Source organism: Gorilla gorilla, chromosome 2 (assembly GCF_029281585.2).
Source record: "Gorilla gorilla gorilla isolate KB3781 chromosome 2, NHGRI_mGorGor1-v2.1_pri, whole genome shotgun sequence".
Taxonomy (NCBI): Eukaryota; Metazoa; Chordata; class Mammalia; order Primates; family Hominidae; genus Gorilla; species Gorilla gorilla.
The window spans coordinates 145,665,536-145,687,013 of NC_086017.1; the positions used below are offsets into that span (position 1 = coordinate 145,665,536).

General features: G+C 36.4%; 1 protein-coding gene across 50 annotated transcripts in view; it reads left to right on the forward strand.

Moving 5' to 3' along the window:
* Positions 1 to 21,478, forward strand: part of CEP63 (centrosomal protein 63) — an 89,649-nt gene that overhangs the window by 2,849 nt on the left and 65,322 nt on the right. For 32 of the 50 annotated variants that reach the window (XM_055383314.2, XM_055383317.2, XM_019023953.4 and 29 more), the window contains 2 exons: positions 6,813 to 6,881; positions 18,671 to 18,848. In XM_055383314.2, the coding sequence (XP_055239289.2) occupies positions 6,838 to 6,881; positions 18,671 to 18,848 (222 nt within the window). In that variant the 5' untranslated portion in view covers positions 6,813 to 6,837. Of the gene's footprint in view, positions 1 to 1,197; positions 1,220 to 6,812; positions 6,882 to 18,670; positions 18,849 to 21,478 lie in introns of those variants that run through there. The other 18 variants (XM_055383318.2, XM_055383320.2, XM_055383324.2 and 15 more) reach the window with 6 other exon arrangements.

The window sequence follows — 21,478 nt, forward strand, 5'->3', positions numbered from 1 at the left end:
GACCAGGCAAGAGTGCGAGACTCGGTCTCAAAAAACAAAAAAAAGTGGTTTGGCCATTCCTCCCCCAAAACATTTCATATGAATTTTAACAAAAAGATATTTACAAAATGTGTTATTTCCACCCTGTCGGTGTCTTCCATGAAACAGGTCCCTGGTGCCAAAAAGGTTGGGGACCACTGCTCTAAACCAGTAGTTAGATGTAGAATTGCACTGTCCGGTATTGTAGCCACCAGCCAGCTGTGGCTAGTTAATTAAAGTGAAATAAAATTAAAAATTCAGTTCCTAGTCCGGGCAAGGTGGCTCACGCCTGTAATCCCAGCACTTTGGGAGGCTGAGGTGGGTGGATCACGAGGTCAGGAGTTCGAGACCAGCCTGACCAACATGGTGAAACTCCGTCTCTACTAAAAATAAAAAATTAGCCGGGCGTGGTGGCATGCGCCTGTAATCTCAGCTACTAAGGAAGCTGAGGCAGGAGAAGGAGAATCGCTTGAACCCGGGAGGTGGAGGTTGCAGTGAGCCGAGATCACGCCACTGCACTCCAGCCTGGGTGACGGAGCGAGACTCTGTCTCAAAAAAAAAAAAAAAAAAAAAAAATTCAGTTCCTAACTTGCATTAGCCACATTTCAAGTGCTCGGTAGCTACAGATTGCCTGGTGGCTGCTTTTTGAACAGTGCATTTATAAAATTTTCATGATTGCAGAAAGTTGTATTGAACAGCACTGCTCTAGAAGCCTGATCAGATTTCACCCTTATATTTGTTTTTGTTTTGTTTTTTGGTGGGATAGTTGGGGGGGTTGGGCAGATAATTTCATAGGTAGTGCAATATACTTCCTATTTCATTAATTATCAGGGAAGCAGTGTCTGAGTTGTTTTCTTTTTTTATGATGTTAACATTAAACATTATATTGGGTTTAGGTGTAGTTAGCTCCATCCACCCATAGTGAAATTCCCCAAGACTCTTTCACTTAGTGGTGAAGTCCTTTTGTGGGGTTATATAGCCTGTATCCGTTATTGCATTAAAGGTTGCAACGTGGTGATTATCTAATTCTATTATTTCTTCAATATTTATCAGCTGAGAGTCTTTTATGAAGAACTTTCTCTTTCCAGCTGTTTGACTACCCTGAAATACAATTTGTACAGGAAAGGCAAGAAAAATGCTTAATTCTTTGCCTCTATTTTCAGACCACAGTAATGAGTTGGTGGCCTAGCAACCTCCAAAGGTAACCATGAGGGTTTTTGCCTTTTTGTGAACCTATCATCATGAACTTATAGACTTTATATTTAAACTGTTTCAACATATGGCAGTTGTGTTTTTAATACTCAAATTGTTTCATCTTTGGCCAGTGGGAGCTCCTTAAAGTTGGCTCCTATTCCATTTGATATGACCAATAGCTTTGGTAATTTCCTTGCTTTCTGGTAAATAATTTTCCTGGCTCATTTATAGATTTCTGGTCTCCAAAGAGCCGTGGTTCTTTTGAGTCTGAGATAGTATTTGGAGACCACAGTCTCACCTAGGTGGGAGAGGTGTTCTTGCTACTAGGTTAGTCGTTAGTTCTAGGATTTATGGTGGCCAGAGTTAGGAAATATTGTATATTAAAAAAACACAAATATGCAAAATTCACATTGTTTCCAACATTTAACATTTAAATTTCCAAAATTTAAACTTAATTTTACAGTTTTTTCACACATTGGATTTATGTTTGTATCTTTTTTGCTGAGTCTTGGTACCTAGTGCCATTAATAGAATTAGTTTTTTTCCTCATCCTATGTTATATATAATGGTTTCAAGTTAATAGCCTATTTTATTATCAATATGATTCCTGAATAGTGCTTAGGATTTCTTTGCAACTGTCTTTTATCCTTATTTTATATGTCTCTAGGAAAGTGTATAGTAAAATTATTGTATTTAAAGGCATATGAAGTAATTTATTGTATAGTTAGCCTATCAAGTTGATATCTAGTTGGTAGTTGATTTATTTTATTTTGTTTCCAATTTTTCAGTACTGCTTTTTTCCCCATTTTGATTTGTTTTATTATATGCAAAACCTTAGCATAATTCCCATAAAACAAGTACCCATAAAACAAGTACCCATAAAACAATTTAGCTTTCATCTCTGTTTCTTCCACTCTGCTTATTTTCCTTCCTTACCGATACTGTTTTTACTAGTTTTGAGTCTATCCTTCCATTAAAAAAACATGTACCTAAAAGCAAATCTACATGGACAAACATACCTTTCTTTCTTAGGTAAAATGTGCTATTATGTATACTGTTTTTCATCTTGGGTTTTTCACCTAGTGATATATGTCCTGTAGATCCCCTCCTTAGGAGTATGTAGAGATTGTTATTCCTTTTTGCAGTTTCGTAGTACTCCATTGGTGGATGAATATTTAATTCGTCCCCTCTTGATAGACACTTGTGTTATTTTCTGCTATTACAAATAGTCCTGCAGTGAATATCCCTGTGGATATGTTGTTTTGCATTTTTGCCAATGAGCCTGTGGGATAGATTCTTAAAAGTAGCATTGTTGGATAAAAGGGTAAATGCATATATCAGTTGTTAGGTATTACCAAAGTCTCCTCTATAGCAGTTGTGTTCATTTTGCATTCCTACCTATTATGTATATGAGTGCCTGTTGTCCCACAGCCTTGTCATCAGAGTGTATTATCAAACATTTAATTTTTGGTTAATCTGGTACAGAAGAAAGGGTAACTTAGTGTAGTTTTAATTTGTATTTCTCTTATGAGCAAGGTTGAACATCTTTTCATATTTTTACTGTCATTTGTATTTTTCTGTGCATTGCTTGTTTATACCTCTCGCCCATGTTTCTATAGATTTTTTGCCTAATCTTTTATAAGCTCCTTATATATTTGGGTAATTAACCGTTTGTGGTAAAACTTTCAGGTACTGTTGTCATCTGTCCGTTAACTTTGCTTATGGCACCTTTTCATATAAAAGTTTGTTTTTATGTACTCCTATTTCTCAGACTTTCTCATTGTTCTTCCTGGATTTTGAACTATAGTTTGGACAATTTTTTAAAAACTTTAATATTTTGAAAAGTTTCTCTAATACCTTATTTACTGGTATCAGTTTAATTAGGAGCCTTTCTGGAAAATGCTTAGTAATACTGATTGTTCATTGGAACAGCCATAGTTTACTGGCCATGGTATATGTGACACAACCATAGAGCTTTGTAATGAAAACGACACCAAGGCAGGTACAGGGACAGAGAGCGTTATCCTCCTTTAGACTTGAAGGTTAGGCATATCCCTTCTCTTAGTATGTACACATTTATTCATAATTCTGTCTGGAGTTTTTATTTTCTTCCTGTGTCCCATTTTGTGAATAATTTGGTCTTGGGCATATACTATGATATTTTTCCTGATCTGTAAAATGATAAAGTTAAATTAGAGGCCTGAAGTGCTTTCTAGCTCATAAAGTCTATGTTAATGAATTTCAAAGATCTGCCTATTATAAGACATTCTATTTGTATTCTTTTTCCCTTAAATTTAAAGTGTGTTTTCCTTGCTCCCCACACTTGATGTAAAAGCTTATATTTCCTTTCACTATCCAATTCCAGGTTTCATTGATTTAAAACAGCCTTCATTCCAAAGGAAAGTTATAATTAATAATTTTTGTTTGTTGATGTTTTGTTCTAACTGCAGAAATGAGTAAGTTTGTACCAATGGTAGAGGTATACATTTTCCATTTAATCACATTAGCTTTGCATGTTAGTGGCGTGGAGTAGCAGATTATCAAACAGTGTTTTAATTTGTATTTAAAATATTACAAAGAATATCTAATTTTATGTAATTATATGGCACATGCAAAGAAGAAATCAAAGTGACATAGTGCATAGAGTTGAATGATGGTCAGGTTGGTTAGGAAAAGAATCAGTGATATAACTATGAGCAACTCAGATGACAAACATCCACAGAAAATCAGCCCTTACTATTTGCCTGATCCTGAGAATTGATGGTGTTTGGCACTACTCAGGCAGATGGTGAAGGTATTACAGAAACACTTTGCACATTAGTAAGTTTACTTTATTTCTCACAGAGGATATTACTGGTCCACTTCACTCCTTTTTTTTTTTTTTTTAAACAGGAATCTCTATCTTAGACCATTTTGATTTCTAAAATAGCAATATTTCTTATGTGACTATTTCATTATTGTGCTGCTGCCACCTGGTGGCCACAGTAGTGATGTCATACTTCAGTTTAATTTCTTTTTTTATTGCAAAGACACTATTAAGCCAAAAGATAGGCTGATATATTTTAAGATATAGAATACTGTAAAATATATAAAGGTTGCACATTGATTGTGACTCGATTGATTGCCACACTGTCTAGGTTGAATCCAGGACTATAATTTTTAGTTTATCATAGTCAAGTTATTTAACTCTCTAAGCCTGTTTTCTCAAAGTAATAGTATCTGTCTTTTATGAGTATTGTGAAGATTGATTTAGACAATGTGTACAAGGCAGCTGTTGAACATTCAGTAACTTAACTTCTATTATAAGTATATTATTAAATAGTCATAGAAAATATGTTAATGTATATTACTAAATATATTAATGTTTAAGAATAACATGACCTAAATAAGTATAATTTTACTAATGATAATTTTGAATAACTGTGATAGCACTGTCAATAAGAATAGCACTTTCCTACATGTCAGTTAAGTATCCATGTATGGTTGTCAGGAGCATGCTACTTACAGTGGACATTTAATTGGCTGTTAGAACGCATGAAAAAGCTGGAAGAAACCTTAGAGAATATTGTTCATGCCCCTCATTTTGCAGATGTTAAAACAAGTCTGAGAATATAAAGCTAGTTAGTTGCAGAGTAGGACTGTATCCTGGGTCTCCATCTAGTGTGGTGTGGACCGTGTACTGCCTCCCAGTTCTCCTAGAGTGGACCAAAACATGGAATCTTGGTTGCATTGTAGTTTGACTGTATTGTGATTTGAAAGTGGAGTAAAACATGGGAACCTTTTTCTTTAGGTTTTTATTTTTGCAATTTTGGTGTAATGTGTAGGATAAACCAACTAGAAAAAAAATCCTCCCTGTCACGTTTGTGCACAAATAATTTAATACTCAGTTTGTTAGTATCTTTAAAAATAGATGCAAATAAGGTGCAGTGGTTCTATTTTCCAGTCTTCTCATTCTCCTCTGTGTCTCTGGAACACCCTGGGCATGCCTCTCACTATATTTATCACACTGGGAAAGCCTTTTTGGCTCATTTTTTTCTGTCCCATACTAGACTATTAATACCTTGAAAGGGGCCATATCTTTCATCACTATATATCTAGTTGTTAGTACAACACTGAATTATGTGTTGAGTAAAATAATCTACTTCTTATAGCAGTATAATTTTTAGATGAGGATTAGCCCAGGGGCAGAACCTCTACACCACAGTCTGGTTATTGTCTAAGGGTTTAAGGAAAAAGCATTTTGGAATGAAAAGTGGTTTGACATTGAACATTTTGAAGAGTTATTATAAAAGGCGAGAAGCATACACATATTAATCAACACTACTGAGTTTAAGGGTCCTCTTTCCTTTCTCACTGTCACCTTTCTTCATCGTGTATCTTACCCTTTATTTTATTTTATTTTATTTTATTTTATTTATTTATTTATTTATTTATTTGAGATGGAATCTCTCTCTGCCACCCAGGCTGTAGTGCAATGGTGTGATCTCGGATCACTGCAACCTCCGCCTCCCGACTTCAAGCGATTTTCCTACCTCAGCCTCCCCATGGCTGGAACTACAGGTGCATGCCACCAGGCCCAGCTAATTTTTTTTTTTTTTTGGTAGAGGCGGAGTTTTACCATGTTGGCCAGGCTGGTCTCAAACTCCTGACCTCAGGTGATCCGCCTCCCTCGGCCTCCCAAGTTCTAGGATTACAGGCATGAGCCACCGCACCCAACTGTATCTTGCTGTTTATATGGCAGTCTTCTATCTCCCTTTCCCTCTTTCTCTGCTAGACCCTTCATGTAGTTCCCCAGCTGTGACCAGTTTGCATGGGGGAGAGGGTAGGTAAAAGAGGGAGGGGAGTTAAGTTCAGCCAAAAGAATCTGCCACGTGCCATGTTGAAATGCTACATTGAGCTCTGCAGCTGCAGAGATGAATAAAATTGGGTTTCTGCCCTGGAGGGATGAATAGTCTAGTAAGGAAAAATAGTATGTAAAAAACTCACTTCCAGTGTGGTGTAACTCCTATGAAAGAACCTATTAAGCACTGGGAGCAAATGAAGTGCAGAGGTGGGAGGGCCCTGTGGCTGCCTTTCGGTGGAGAGAGGATGTTGCATGCAGGAAGCTCTATGAGCCTGTCTTCAGGGGTGAGTAGGCTTTCCCATGATAGACCAAAGAGTTTAATCTCAGTACACTTTGCATTTTTTATACTATCTCTTTAATTTTTAAAAAGCTATACTTTCCCTCTGACATGTGTGAACCCAATTTCTTTCTCATTTTGTTAAGGGAGTTTGTGTATCCCTCTGCTAGAGAGATCCCACCTCCACCCCCGCCCACCCGACATTAGGAATTAGGCAAAGAACAATGAGATATTTGATAGTTACACGGAGAGAGTGTCAACCGCAATTCAGATATTTTTAAGTTACTCTGTTTTAGTCCGAAATAGTTTGTTCCTAGTATTCCTGAAGTGATGTTCTTTGACTGCTTCTACAGTCACCTTAAGAAGTGCTGAATTTTTTCATTGTTATGTATGCTTTCATTCACATTCTTAAGTTGTAAGTTAGAATGTTAGAACTGAAGAAATGAATTGTCTCCTGACTGATATTTTTTTCTTTGTCAGTTGCCAAAACAAAGGGGATTTGGTGATGGAGGCTTTGTTAGAAGGAATACAAAATCGAGGGCATGGTGGGTAAGTTTGCTTTTTTTAAAATTAATTTTTTTGGTTAATACATAATTACATATTTATAGAGTTCACATGATACTTTGATACATACATATAATGTGTAATGATCAAATAAGGGTATTTAGTATACCTGTCAGCTCAAGCATTTTATTTTTTGTGTTGGGAACATTTCAATTCTTCTACCTACTTTGAAATATATAGTAAATTGTTAAAGTTTAAGGAACCTTACTGTGCTAGTCACCCTACTGTGCTAATTACTTAACTAGTTACATACTAGTTACTTAGTAGTCACCTTACTGTGCTATTTAACACTAGAGCTTACTCTTCTACCTAACTGTATGGTTTGTACCCATTAACCAAACATTCTTCACCCCCAACCCCTTCCCAGCCTCTGGTAACCATCGTTCTACTCTCTACCTCCATGAGGTGAACTTTTTTAGACCCCACGTATGAATGAGAACATGAGATATTTGTCTTTCTGTGCCTATTATTTCACTTAACGACCTCCAGTTTTATCCATGTTGCTGCAAGTAACAGGGCTTCATTCTTTTTTATGGCTGAATAGTATTCCATGATGGATATATTTCTGACATTTTCTTTATCCATTAATCTGCTGTTGGACACTCAAGTCAATTCCATATCTTGGTTATTGTGAATATTGCTGCAGTAAACATTGGGGTACAAGTATCCCCTTCACATACTGATTTCCTTTCCTTTGGATAGATTACCCAATAGTGTGCTTTCTGGATCATATGTGTTGTGAGTGGTGCAAAGTCAGACATAACCAGGTCCATACATGTTTGTGTCTTTTCTACAAGAGCAAACTTTTATTGATGCTATTTCAGTCATAAAAGCCACAAGCTACATGGAGTTCCTAAGGAGGCATTTCCCCCTAGTACTACCAGTTCACTCAATAGTCAGAGCCATGGGCATACAGGCTCAAGCCTCTCCACAAGTCAGTCAGTATTGCAAACCATACATAATAGTGTATTAAATTAATATATGTAAATGTTACAGTGTAAACATTCCACATCAAACAAAGTAACATTTAACAGGAGAAAAGGATAGAAAAAAAAAGGGGGGGCTAAAGAACTAGTCCAAAGAGAGCAACTGGACAAAGAGAATATTCTGGCCTGATCTGGACGGTTGTCAACATCTTGCAAGGAAGAGCCTTTGGCGACAGATGCCAGGTGCTGATCACAAGTGACAGCAAGACAGGCTGTTATCAAGACAGCTGTTTTGAGCTGGTAAAGTCTTGCTCTTTTTGTGGCCACAGAATCTTCTGGTGATCACTGATAGTGAAATATTGTGCCTGTTTATGTCATTATCTGATTGAGTGCAGTCTTTATTGATAAGGTGAACATCGGGTCCCTGTGGGCATGATGTCTTTTGAAATGTGAGATGCAGTCTCTTTCTAAAATGGAGTTACTTATGTTAAGGGTGCTATATACAATATGGTAGTTCTATTTTTAGTTTTTTAGAAAACTCCATTTAGTTTTCCATAATGGCTGTACTAATTTTACATTCTCACCAACAGCATATGAGAGTTCCCTTTTGTCCACATCCTCCCCAGCATTTGTTATATTTTGTCTTTTTGATAATCATTCTAACTGGGGTGAGATGAATCATTGTGGTTTTCACTTGCATTTTCCTGGTGATTTAGTGGTGTCGACCATTTTTTCATACACCTTTTGGCCATTTGTATGTCTTCTTTAGAGAAATGTCTATTCAAATCCTTTGCCCACATTTTAATAGGGTTTTTTGTTTTTTTGCTGTTGAGTTGTTTTTCTTGTATATTCTGGATGTTTAGTCCCTTGTTGAATGAATAGTTTGCAAATATTTTCTCCCATTCTACAAGTTGTCTTTGACTCTATTGTTTCCTTTGCTGTGCAAAAACTTTTTAGTTTAACTAGGTCCCAATTGTCGGTTTTTGTTTTTGTTGCCTGTGCTTTTGAAGTCTTAACCATAAAATCTTTGCCTTGACCAGTGTCCTGAAGCATTTCCTCTATATTTTCTTTTTGTTTTTTTAGAGACGGGCGTCTCATTCTGTTGTGCAGGCTGGAGTACAGCAGCACTGTCGTAGCTCACTGTAGCCTCAAACTCCTGGGTTCAAGTGATCCACCTGCTTCAGTGTCCCAAGTATCTGGGACCACAGGCATGTCATCTGGCTAATTTAAGAAGGTTTTTTTTTTTAAGAGATCTCATTGTGTTGCTCAAGCAGTTCTTGAACTCCTGGCCTCAAGTGATCCTCCTGCCTCAGCCTCCTGAGTAGTTGGGATCACAGGCATCAGCCACTGTACCCAATCCCTATGTTTTCTTCTAGTAGTTTTATAGTTTTGGGTCTTACATTTAAGTCTTTAGTCCATTTTGAGTTGATTTTTTTTTAATATGGTGAGAGATGGGGTCTAGTTTCATTTTTCTGCGTGTGAATATCAATTTTTTCCAGCACCATTTATTGAATAGGGCATCCTTTTCCCATTGTATGTTATTGGCACCTTTGTTGAAAATCAGTTGGCTGTAAATACAATTTCTGGGTTGTCTATTCTGTTCCGTTGGTGTATGTGTCTGCTTTTATACTAATACCATGCTATTTTGGTTATTATAGCTTGGTAGTATATTTTGAAGTCAGGTAGTGTGATACCTCCAGTTTTGTTCCTTTTGATCAAAATTCCTTTGGCTATTCAGGGCCTTTTATGGTTCGCTGTGAATTTTAGTATTATTTTTTCTATTTCTGTGAAGCATGTCATAGGTATTTTGATAGAGATTGCATTGAATCTGTAGATAGATTTGGATATAATCATTTGAATATATTAATTCTTCTGACCCATGGGCATGAATGTCTTTTTGTTTGTTTGTATCTTCAATTTCTTTCATTAGTGTTTCATAGTTTTCTTTGTAGAGGTCTTTTATGTCCTTGGTTAAATTTAATCCTAGGTATTTTTTTTTTCTGGTAGCTGTTGTAAATGGGATTGGTTTTTTGATTTCTCTTTCAGCTAGTTCATTATTGGTGTATAGAAACATTACTGATTTTTGTATGTTGATTTTGTATTCCGCAACTTTGCTGAATTTCTTTATCAGTTCTAAGACTTTTTTGGTGGAGTCTTTAGGTTTTTCTGTATGTCAGATTATGTTGTACACAAAGAGCAACAATTTGACTTCCTCCTTTCCAATTTGGATGCCTCTATTTCTTTTTCTTGCCTGATTGCTCTGACTGGGACTTTCAGTTATGTGTTGAATGGGAGTGGTGGAAGTGGGCATCCTTGTTGTGTTCAGGTTCTTAGAGGAAGGGCTTTCAGCTTTTCCCCATCCAGTATAATGATACCTGGGGAGTTGTCTTATATGGCCTTTATTATGTTGAGGTATGTTCCTTCTATGCTTGAGAGTTTTTATCATGGAGAGATGTTGAATTTTATCAAGTGCTTTTCCTGTATCTGTTGAGATGATCATATGGTTTTTGTCTTTCATTCTGTTGATGTGATGTATCACTTTTATTGATTTGTATATGTTGCATACCTGGGATAAATCCCACTTGATCATGCTGTATTATCTTTCTGTTCTGTTGTTGGATTTGGTTGGCTAGTATTTTGTTGAGGATTTTTGCATCTGTGTTCATCAGGGATATTGGCGTGTAGTTGTCTTCTTTTGTTGTGTCTTTGTCTGCTTTTGTCATCAGAGTAAAGGTGGCCTTGTAGAATGAGTTAGGAAAATTTTTCTCGTCTTCAATTTTTTTGGAATACTTTGAGAAGAATTGATGTTCTTCTTTATGAAGTTGGTAGAATCCAGCAGTAATGCCATCAGGTCCTGGGCTTTTCTCTCTTGGGAGACTTTTTATTCCTGGTTCAGTCATGTTACTCATTATTGGTCTTTTCAGGTTTTCTAATTCTTCCGAGTTCAATCTTGGTAGGTTATGTGTGTCCAGGAATTTATTTCCTCTAGGTGTTCCTATTTGTTAGCATATAGTTGTTTGTAATAATCTCTAATGACCCTTTGTATTTCTGTGGTTATCAGTTGTAATATTGCCTTTTCTGTGTCTGATTTTATTTATTTGGGTCTTCTCTTTTTTCTTGGTTAGTCTAGCTAATGGTTTATCGATTTTGTCTTTTTAAAAAACCAACTTTTTGTTTCATTGATTCTTTGTATTGTTTTTTAGTCTCCATTTTGTTTACTTCTGATCTGATCTTTGTTATTTTTTTCCTTCTGCTAATTGGATTTTGTTTGTTCTTGCTTTGCTACTTGAAGTGCATTGTTAGGTTGTTTATTTGAAGTCTTTGTACTGTTTTTATTTTTTAGATTCAGGGGTACATGTGCTGGTTTGTTATATGGGTGTATTGTGTGATGCTGAAGCTTGGGCTTGTATGTATCCTATCACCCAAATAATGAACATAGTACACAATAGATAGTTTTTCAGCCTTTGCCCACCCTCTGCCCTTGCCTTCTTTTGGAGTCTCCAGTGTCTGTTGTTCCCATCTTCATCTTTTTTTTTTTTTTTTTTTTTTTTTTTTTTTGAGATGGAGTCTCTCTCTGTTGCCCAGGCTGGAGTGCAGTAGCATGATCTTGGCTCACTGCAACCTCTGTCTTCTGGGTTCCAGTGAGTCTCCTGTCTCAGCCTTGCAAGTAGCTGGGATTACAGGCACACACCACCATGCCCAGCAAATTTTTTTTGTATTTTTGGTAGAGATGGGATTTTGCCATGTTGGCCAGGCTGGTCTCAAACTCCTGATCTCAAGTGATCCCCCCGCCTCAGCCTCCCAAAGTGCTGGGATTACAGGTGTGAGCCACCATGCCTGGCTTATTATTCCCATCTTGATGTCTGTGTGTACTCAATGTTTAGCTTCCACTTGTAAATGAAAACATGCAGTATTTGGTTCTCTGCTTCTGTGTTAATTTGCTTAGGATAATAGCCTGCAGCTGCATCCACATTGCTGCAAAGAACATTTTGTTTTTCTTTTATGGCTGTGTAGTATTCCATGGTGTATATGTACCACATTTTCTTTATCCAATCCACCATCAATGGGTACATAGGTTGGTTTCATGTCTGCTATTGTGATTGGTGTTGCGATGAACATGTGAGCGCATGTGTCTTTTTGGTAGAATTATTTATTTTCCTTCGAGTATATACCTAGTAATGGAATTGCTGAATCGATTGGTAGTCTCATTCTATTTTTAGTTATTTGAGAAATCTCCAAACTGCTTTCCACAGGGGTTGAACTAATTTGCATTCCCACCAACGGTGTTGCCTTTTCTCCACCGCCTCACCAACATCTGTTATTTTTTGACTTTTTAATAATAGCCATTCTGACTGGTATGAGGTGGTATCTCATTTTGGTTTTGATTTGCATTTCTCTGATGATTAGTGATGTTGAACATTTTTCAAGTTCCTTGTAGTTTATGGATATTAGCCCTTTGTTGGATGCATGGTTTGCAAATACGTTCTCTCATTCTGTAAGTTGTCAGTTCACTCTGTCGGTAGTTTTTTTTTCTGTGCAAAGCTCTTTAGTTAGGTCCCAATTGTCAATTTTTGTTTTTATTGCATTTGCTTTTGAGGACATATCTTTTTGAGTCATAAATTCTCTGCCTAGGCCAGTGTCCAGAAGAGTATTTCCTAGATTTTTTTCCTAGGATTCTTATAGTTTGAGATCTTACATTTAAATCTAATCCATCTTGAATTAATTTTTGCATATGGTGAGGAAGTGTAGGGGTTGAGTTTCATTCTTCATACAAGTAGCCAGTTTTCCCAGCACCATTTATTGAACAGAGTATCCTTTCTCCATTGTTTGTTTTTGTCAGCTTTGTTGAAGATCAGTTCATTTTAAGTGTGTAGCTTTATTTCTGGTTCTCTGTTTTGTTCCATTGGTCTATGTGTCCATTTTTGTACCAGTATCATGCTGTTTTGGTTACTATAGCATTGTAGTGTAAAGCAAGGCAATATGATGCCTCTAGCTTTGTTCTTCTTGCGTAGGGTTGCTTTGGCTATTTGGGCTCTTTTTTGGTTCCATATGAATTTTAAAATAGTTTTTTTCTAATTCTGTGAAGAATGACAGTAATTTGATAGGAATTGTATTGAATCTATAGGTTGCTTTGGACAGGACGGCCGTTTTAACTGTATAAATTCTTCCAATCCATGAGCATGGAATGTTTTTCCATTTGTTTATGTCATCTGTGATTTCTTTAAGCAGTGTTTTGTAATTCTTTTTGTAGAGGTTTTTCACCTCTGTAGTTAGATGTATTCTTAGATTTTTTTTTTTTATGTGTGGCTATTGTAAATGGGATTGTGTTCTTGATTCAGTACTCAGCTTGGACGTTATTGATGTATAGAAATGCTGCTGATTTTTGTACATTGATTTTGTATTCTGAAACTTTACCGAAGCTTGTTTATCAGGTCTAGGAACATTTTGGTAAATCTTTAGGGTTTTCTAGGTAAAGAATGATATAATCAGCAAAGATAGATAATTTGACTTTTTCTTTTCCTATTTGAATACCTTTTATTTCTTTCTCTTGCCTGGTTGCTCTGGCTAGGACATCAAGTACTAGGTTGAGTAGGAGTGGCAAGAGAGGACATCCTTGTCATGTTCCAGTTGTCAAGGGGAATGCTTTTAACTTTTGCCTATTCAGTATGATATTGGCTGTGGGTTTGTCATAGATGGCTCTTACTATTTTGAGGTCGGTTCCTTCAATGCCTAGTTTGTTGAGGGCTTTTAACGTGAAGGGATATTAAGTTTTATTGAATGCTTTTTCTGCGTCTATTGAGGTGATCATATGGTTTTTGTTTTTAATTCTGTTCATGTGATGAATCACATTTATTGATTTTTTCTATGTTGAACCATCCTTGCATCCCAGGAATAAAGCCCCCTTGATTGTGATGGATTATCTTTTTGATGTGCTGCTGGATTCAGTTTGTATTTTGTTGAGGATTTTCGCATCTATGTTCATTAGGGATATTGGTCTGTAGTTTTCTTTTTTTTTGTTTTATCTTTGCCAGATTTTGGTATCAGGGTGATGTTGGTTTCATAGAATGAGTTAGAGATGGATCCCTCCTCCTCAATGTTTTGGAATAGTTTCAGTAGTGGTACTACCTCTTATTTATACGTCTGGTAGAATTTGGCTGTGAATCCATCTGGTCTGGGGCTTCTTTGGTTGGTAGGCTTTTTATTACTGATTTAATTTTATAACTCGTTATTAATCTATCGAGGATTTCTCTTTCTTCCTGGTTCAATTCTGGGAGGTTGTGTGTTTCCAGGAATTTTTCCATTTCCTCTAGATTTTCTAGCCTGTGTGCATACGGATGTTCATAGTAGTCTGTGAGGATCTTTTGTACTTCTGTGGGATTGGTTGTAATGTCACCTTTGTCATTTCTGATTGTACTTATTTGGATCTTCCTTTTTTTTTGGTGATTTAGCTAGCAGTCTATCAATCTTGTTATCAACTGTTTATTTCATTTGTTTTGGTCTCAATTTTGTTTATTTCTGCTCTGATTTTAGTTACTTCTTTTTTTCTGCTGGCTTTGGGTTTAGTTCTTATTTTTCTAGTTCCTTTAGGTGTGACATTACATTGTTTTAGGTTGTTAACTTGAGATCTTAATGTAGGTGTTTAGAGCTGTAAACTTTCCTCTTAACATGGCAAAGAATTTTTTGATATCTGCCTTTGTTTACCCAGAAGCCATTCAAGAGCAAGTTGTTTAGTTTCCATGTATTTTTGTGGTTTTGAGAATTCCTCCTGGTGTTCTTATTTTTATTGCACTGTGGTCAAGATGCTTGGTGTGATTTCAATCTTTTTTTTTTTTTTTTGTCTTTGTGCTGTTTTGATGTAGGCATCTATTGCTATAAACACCCCTCTTAGCACTGCCTTTGCTGTATCCCGTAGGTTTTGGTATGTTGTATTTTCATTTTCATTTGTTTCAAGACATTTTTGCATTTCTTTTTTAATTTCTTCACTGACCCAGTGGTCATTCAGGAGCATGTTGCTTAATTTCCATGTATTTGTACAGTTTCCAAAGTTTCTCTTAATCTTGATTTTTAGCTTTTTTCCATTGTGGTCTAAGATACTTGATATGATTTTGATTTTAAAAAATTTGTTGAAACTTGTTTTGTGGCCTAACATATGGTCTATCCTGGAGAATGTTCTGTGTGCTAAAGAATGTGTATTCTGCAGGTGTTAGATGAAATGTTCTATAAATGTCTTTAGGTCTCTTTGGTCTGTAGTGTAGAACAAACTGCATGTTTCTTTGTTGATTTTCTGTCTAAATCACTTGTCCAGTGCTCAAAGTGGGGTACCGAAATCCCCAATTATTGTATTGGAGTCTGTCTCTCTTTAGCTCTAATAATATTTGCTTCATATGTCTGTGTGCTCTGGTGTTGGATGTATGTATATTTACAGCTGTAATATCTTGTTGCTGAATTGATCCCTTTTCATTATATAATGACCTTCTTTGTCAGTTTTTATGTTTATATGACTTAAAGTCTATTTTGTCTGATATAGGAATAACTACTCCTGCATGCTTTTGGTTTCCATTTGTGTAGGATGTTTTTTCCCATCTCTTCATTTTCAATTTATGCGTGTCTTTACGGATGAAGTGAGCTTCTTTTAGGTAGCACATAGTTAGGTCTTGCTTTTTATAGATATTCAGCCATTCTATATCTTTTAATTGGGGAATTTAAACCGTTTACATTCAGGGTTGTTATAGATAGGTGAGGACTTAACTCTTGTCGTTTTGTTAATTGCTTTCTGGTGGTCTTGTATATCCTTTGTTCCTTTCTTCTTCCTTTATTGTTTACCTGTGTAATTTGGTCTCTCTCTCTTTTTTTTTTTAGTGATAATGTTTGTTGCCTTTCTCTTTCTCATTTGTGTTTCTGCTCCACCAATGAGTCTTATACTTTTTGTGTGTTTTCACGATAGTAGATATCATCCTTTTGCCTCATGATGTAGGAATCCCATATGCATTTTTTGTAGGGCTGGTCTAGTGATGATGAATTATCTCAGTTTTTGCTTGTCTGGGAAAAACTTTATTTCTCCTTCATTTTTGAAGGATGGCTCTGTTGGGTATAGTATTCTTAGACACCAGTTTTGTTTGTTTTCTTTTAACACTTTGAATATATCACCCCATTCTCTCCTGGTCTGTAAGGTTTCTGCTGAGAAATCTGCTGTTAGTCTGATGGCAATATCCTTATATGTGAGGAACTCACAGAACATCTGACATTTTTCTCTTGCTGTTTCAGAGTTCTTTGTCTTTGACTTTTGACAGTTTGACTATAATGTGCCTTAGAGAAGACGTTTTTAGGTTGAATCTATTTGGGGATATTTGAGCTTCCTTTATTTGGATATCTATATCTTTTGCAAGAATTGGGAAGTTTTCAGCTATTATTTTGTTAAATTGGTTTTCTTTACCTATGCTCATCTTTTCTCTTTCTGGAATAGCAAGAATTTGGATATTTGATCACTTTATGGTCTCCCGTATGCCATGTACGCTTTCTTTTTTCTTTTTTGTTCTTTATTCTTTTGTTGTTTTTGTTGTTGTCTCATGGGGTTATTTCAAAAGGTCCATCTTCAAGTTCAGAAATTCTTGTACTTGTTCTACTCTGTTGTTGAAACTCAATTGCATTTTTAAATTTCATTTATTGAATTCTTCAGTTTCAGGATTTCTGTTTGGCTCTTTTTAATGATATCCATCTCTGTTGAATTTCTCTTTCAGAACATAAATTGTTTTCCCGATTTGTTTTTATTATCTGTGTTTTCTTCTATCTCACTGAGTTTATTTAATAAAATTATTTTGAATTCTTTTATAGGCATTTCATACATTTCCTTTTCTTTGGGATCTGTTACCAGAGAATTATTGTGTTCCTTTGAGGTGTCATTTTTCTTTCCTTTTTCATTTTTCTTGTGTCCTTATGTTGATTTCTGTGTATCTGGTATAATAGTCACTTCTTCCAATTATATGGATTGGCTTTCATAGGGAAAATTTTTTTCATATAGGTGTATCTATAGTGTTGGTTGGGTAGGGTGCTTTTGATTTGATTCTCAGTGGGTGCAAGAGTGTAGTTTCTATGATTTTTCCAGCCATGATAAGTATCAGTGGTTTCTGTGAGTTTTTCAGTGACTTGGACTGTGATTGTCAGTGGAGGCTATAGCAAGGCTCTGCTGGGGTGGGGACACCAGGCAGACTGGTCATCACGTACCAGACAGTGATGCCAGTGGCAGGCAGGATGGGCTTGTCCTCAGGCTCCCAGATGGCATTCACAGGCACTGATAATAGCAGGCAGGGCAGATCAATCCCCAGGCCCCTGGGTGACATGCACAGGCACCAGTGGTGGCAGTAGTGGGTGAGGCAGGCCTCTCCAAGGTCCCTGGATGATGTGCATAGGTGCTGGCAGTGATCAAGGTAGGTTGATTCCAAGTCACCTAGTGGTGGCAGGAGGGGCTAAGCTGATCACCAATGCCTCAGACAATGTGTCTGGTAGTAGTGATGGGCACAGCAGACCTGTCCTCAGGTCCCTAAGTGGTGTGTGTGGACTCCCAGTGGTAAGTTTTCTTTTAACCTTAAGCTTCTCACTGCAGTTTAAAAAGCTTATCTGAGTTGTGCCTCTGACCATATTGTGCTTTGGGTACAGAAGCAAAAGTGTTGAGCAAAAGCTAAGTTGATCCATGTCATGGTCACAGCATTTTGGGGGGACTTTTTTTGGGTTGTTTGCCTCATCACAGCAGTGTGAAGCTAGTTGTTTGCCTACATCCTATCTTGAGTTTTCTACTCTTAAGAAGCAAAAGTACAAAGGTTCTGTCACACTAAGAACAGGTGCTTTTTGAAAGTATTTAAGCCTTACTGAGAGCTGTCTTGTGGCCATTTCTGGAAACCTCTTTGAATCTAATATATCTGTGTCCACTTCTGTTTCTCAGCAATATCTGGCATCTCCTGAAATGCCAGGACATCAGTAGGTTTACAATAGTAAGGTAGACTACAGTAAGTTTCTGACAGAAAGGTGGGCAGAAATAGTTGAAATAAATCTGGCTGAAGGATGAATTTCTTGAAGCAGCTCTTACAATTGTATTATCACTTTCCTGCATGATAGTCTGCTTTCTTTCAAGGCTTTTTCCTTTAGCTAGATGAAAATGTGATGTATAGGCTTGTCTGGATCCTTCCTGAAAGCTTCCCTAATATGTTACAGAGGCGCTTGTTGGCTGTAGCAGCCTGGCTCCACAAACCAGACTTAAAACATCAATCTTGTGCTTAACCAAACAACCTGGGCTTTAGGTTGGCTATGAGAGGAAGATAAGATATTCTGTGGAATAAGTAATCATCTTAATATGAGCATTAAAAGTAAAAGCTCAGGCCGGGCATGGTGGCTCACACCTGTAATCCCAGCACTTTGGGAGGCTGAGGCTGGGCAGATCACCTGAGGTCAGGAGTTCAAAACCAGCCTGGCCTACATGGCAAAACCCCATCTCTACTAAAAATAAAAATTAGCCGGGCATGGTGGCGCATGCCTGTAATCCCAGCTACTTGGGAGGCTGAGGCAGGAGAATTGCTTGAACCCGAGACGTGGAGGTTGCAGTGAGCCATGATCGTGCCACTGCACTCCAGCCTGGGCAACAAGAATGAAACTCCATCTCAAAAAAAAAAAAAAAAAAAAAAAAAAGCAAAAGCTCAGCAATCCTATTCTTTGCTTCTGGTAATTTATTAATTGACATTAATGTCATTTAATTATTTACTTCAGGTAGATTTACATCTGCTATATTTTTACATGAAAAAGATGAAAAGCCACTTGAACATATCTTCTGTTTTTTTAATGATCTGTTCTTCTTTATAGGGGATTTTTGACATCTTGTGAAGCAGAACTACAGGAGCTCATGAAACAGATTGACATAATGGTGGCTCATAAAAAATCTGAATGGGAAGGACGTACACATGCTCTAGAAACTTGCTTGAAAATCCGTGAACAGGAACTTAAGAGTCTTAGGAGTCAGTTGGATGTGACACATAAAGAGGTAAAGCAATTTATTTGTTCTTCTTTTTGATATTTTTATCTTGTCTTTTATATTAAATGTGTTTCTTAAGTATTTGTTGAAGAAAGAATTTGTATACCAAGTTAGTTTCTTTATTGTTTTTTATTATAATTCTGCTGTTTTATTTTAGAAGAAAAATTCATTGTGAAAATGTATAAGAATATTATCATTTATTTCAAGGATCATTTTACCTTGGTTACATATAATATATACATAACTTCTTTAAGAAAATGTAAAAGCGTACCACACATTGTTTGTTTAACCTTCATCATATTATATGTTTATATTAACATTCACTGAGTTTCATGGAAATTGCTTTTGGCTTCACTGTATGGCAGGTATTACAAAACAAGTTCCAGATTAAAGAATTTGCCTCTTTTGGTTAGATTTAAAACAAAATTAAGAGAATCTTTAAAAAAAAAAAAACACGTTTACCATGTTGAAAATTAGGGGAGAAGAAAGAAAAGAAGAAAATAAAAATTACTTGCAGTCCCACCACTCATTGATATTGGTAATTTGGGGGAAAAGTTTAATAATATTTGCTGGTTGCCTTCTCATAAATTTAGCTGGTAAATTAGGAGGAAGTACACAGAATATTGGAAGGGAAGTAGAAAGCATTTATGTGTGAGAGTTGCCTGTTAATTTTTGGTATGGATGTCAATCTCAGAAGGATTGGAAGAGTTAGAGTTATAGGGGAGCACTGGTCCCATTTCTCACTCTGAAGACCTTTTCTACCAGTAGGGTCACCATTCATTAAGGCTGTCATCAGCTTATTCAGGTACACTTCTGTGAGTGGTACACACTGAGATTGTGATTTTGTTGAGAAAACTTATTAAGAATAGTTTAGAAATGTTTCTCGTAACAAAGAAAGAGTTTGACTTGTTAAAAATGTTATTATGCTTACCCAGAAAATTTCTCCTTGGTTGGCCATTTGCAACTTGGGTCAAAGTAGTAGATGGTAACACTGGCTGTATCAAAGTTTTCTGCTAATGCTGTTTGCTAAATTGCAATTAATTTAAAATTTGAGTAAAACTTTGAGAATATATTTTAAAATTACACACCATGCAAAAATACAGAAGGTGATGCAAAAGTACAGTGAATGGTAATCTTGTTTGATTTTTTAAAAATCATAATTTAGGCAGCGTCAATGTTCCTTTTATGGTAGGCTACTTAGCTAGCACTTTGTTTCTCCTAGGGCAAAGCAAAATTCTGTTTAGCAAGTTGAAATGAAAGTGGTTTTCTGGTTGATAAATAGATTGTTTATTTTGTTAGTAACTCATTAAAGAATTATGTGTGATTATGATAATATTTAGTCACTGTAATGCTAAATTTGAACTTATTCCTGGGGCTTAGTTTTGACGTCACGGGCATTGTTGCCGTTACTTAATGCCCTTGACATCAAAATTTCTCTCAAAGAGAAATTAAGAGAGATTTAAGGGATTAAATGGATAGATTCCATGGTAAGGATATGAAGATGTTAAGTTTGGCCTGGGGACATACAAGAAATTTAGAATTGCAGCTCTCTGGTTAATTTGCTGCTTCATTGATTAGGCTGCTGAAAGTTGATTAAGTTTCTAGAAGTAGGTTTCTGAAGATAATCTAGTAATGGGAATCTATTCCATAGAATTCGTGTGTGAGATTGTGTTGTATTACAGCACTTCTTTCTTGCTTTTTTTTTTTTTTTAAGGAACAAATGTGTTTATTATTGTGCTGAAAAATTTTGACCACCAACAACCAATGAAGGGCAGGAAGGAACAACACTATGAGATCATGAAAATATTTTGCTTCTTGTATTAGTCTGTTCTCACATTGTGATAAAGAAATCTGAGGCTGGGTAATTTATAAAGGAAAGAGGTTTAATTGGCTCACAGTTCTGTAGAAACATAGTTGCTTCTGGGGAGGCCCCAGGAAACTTTCAGTTATGGCGGAAGGCAAAGGGAAAGCAGGCCTATCTTCACATGGTGGAGCAGGAGAGAGAGAGTGAAGTGGGAGGTGCTACACACTTCTAAACAACCAGATCTCAGGAAAACTCACTACAACGAGAACAGCACCAGTGGGGAAATCTGCCCCCATGATCCAGTCACCTCCCACTAGGCCCCACTTCTAACATTGGGGATTATAGTTCCACATGAGATTTGAGCAGGGACACAGACCCAAACCATATCACTTGTCAACAAACTTTCTTCTCTTGCTTTAACATTTTTGACGATTCTTTCCCAAACCTATTAAGTAATCATGATGGTTACAAATTTTCCAGTTCTACCACTCTTTCCAGTGCATTATTTTTTATATCTTCATTAAAGGAGCAAAGCAAATCCCCTACTTGTAATAATAAGACAATATTGGAGACTGCCATTAAAACACAGGAGAAGTAAAAAAACAGATCTGTTCCAAGACACATAGGACTATAAATTTAGGAAATACACAGAAAATTAAAAGTTAAACTCAATTGGATACATTAAATATGTGCAGCTTTTTGTATGTCAATCATACCTAAATAATGTCATTTTGAAAACAAATGGTCCAACCTGTACCACCAACAGGTTTTGAGTATATATAAATCTAATATGTATTTATGAGTAGGGAGCATCCTTAAACATTTTAAACAGCAG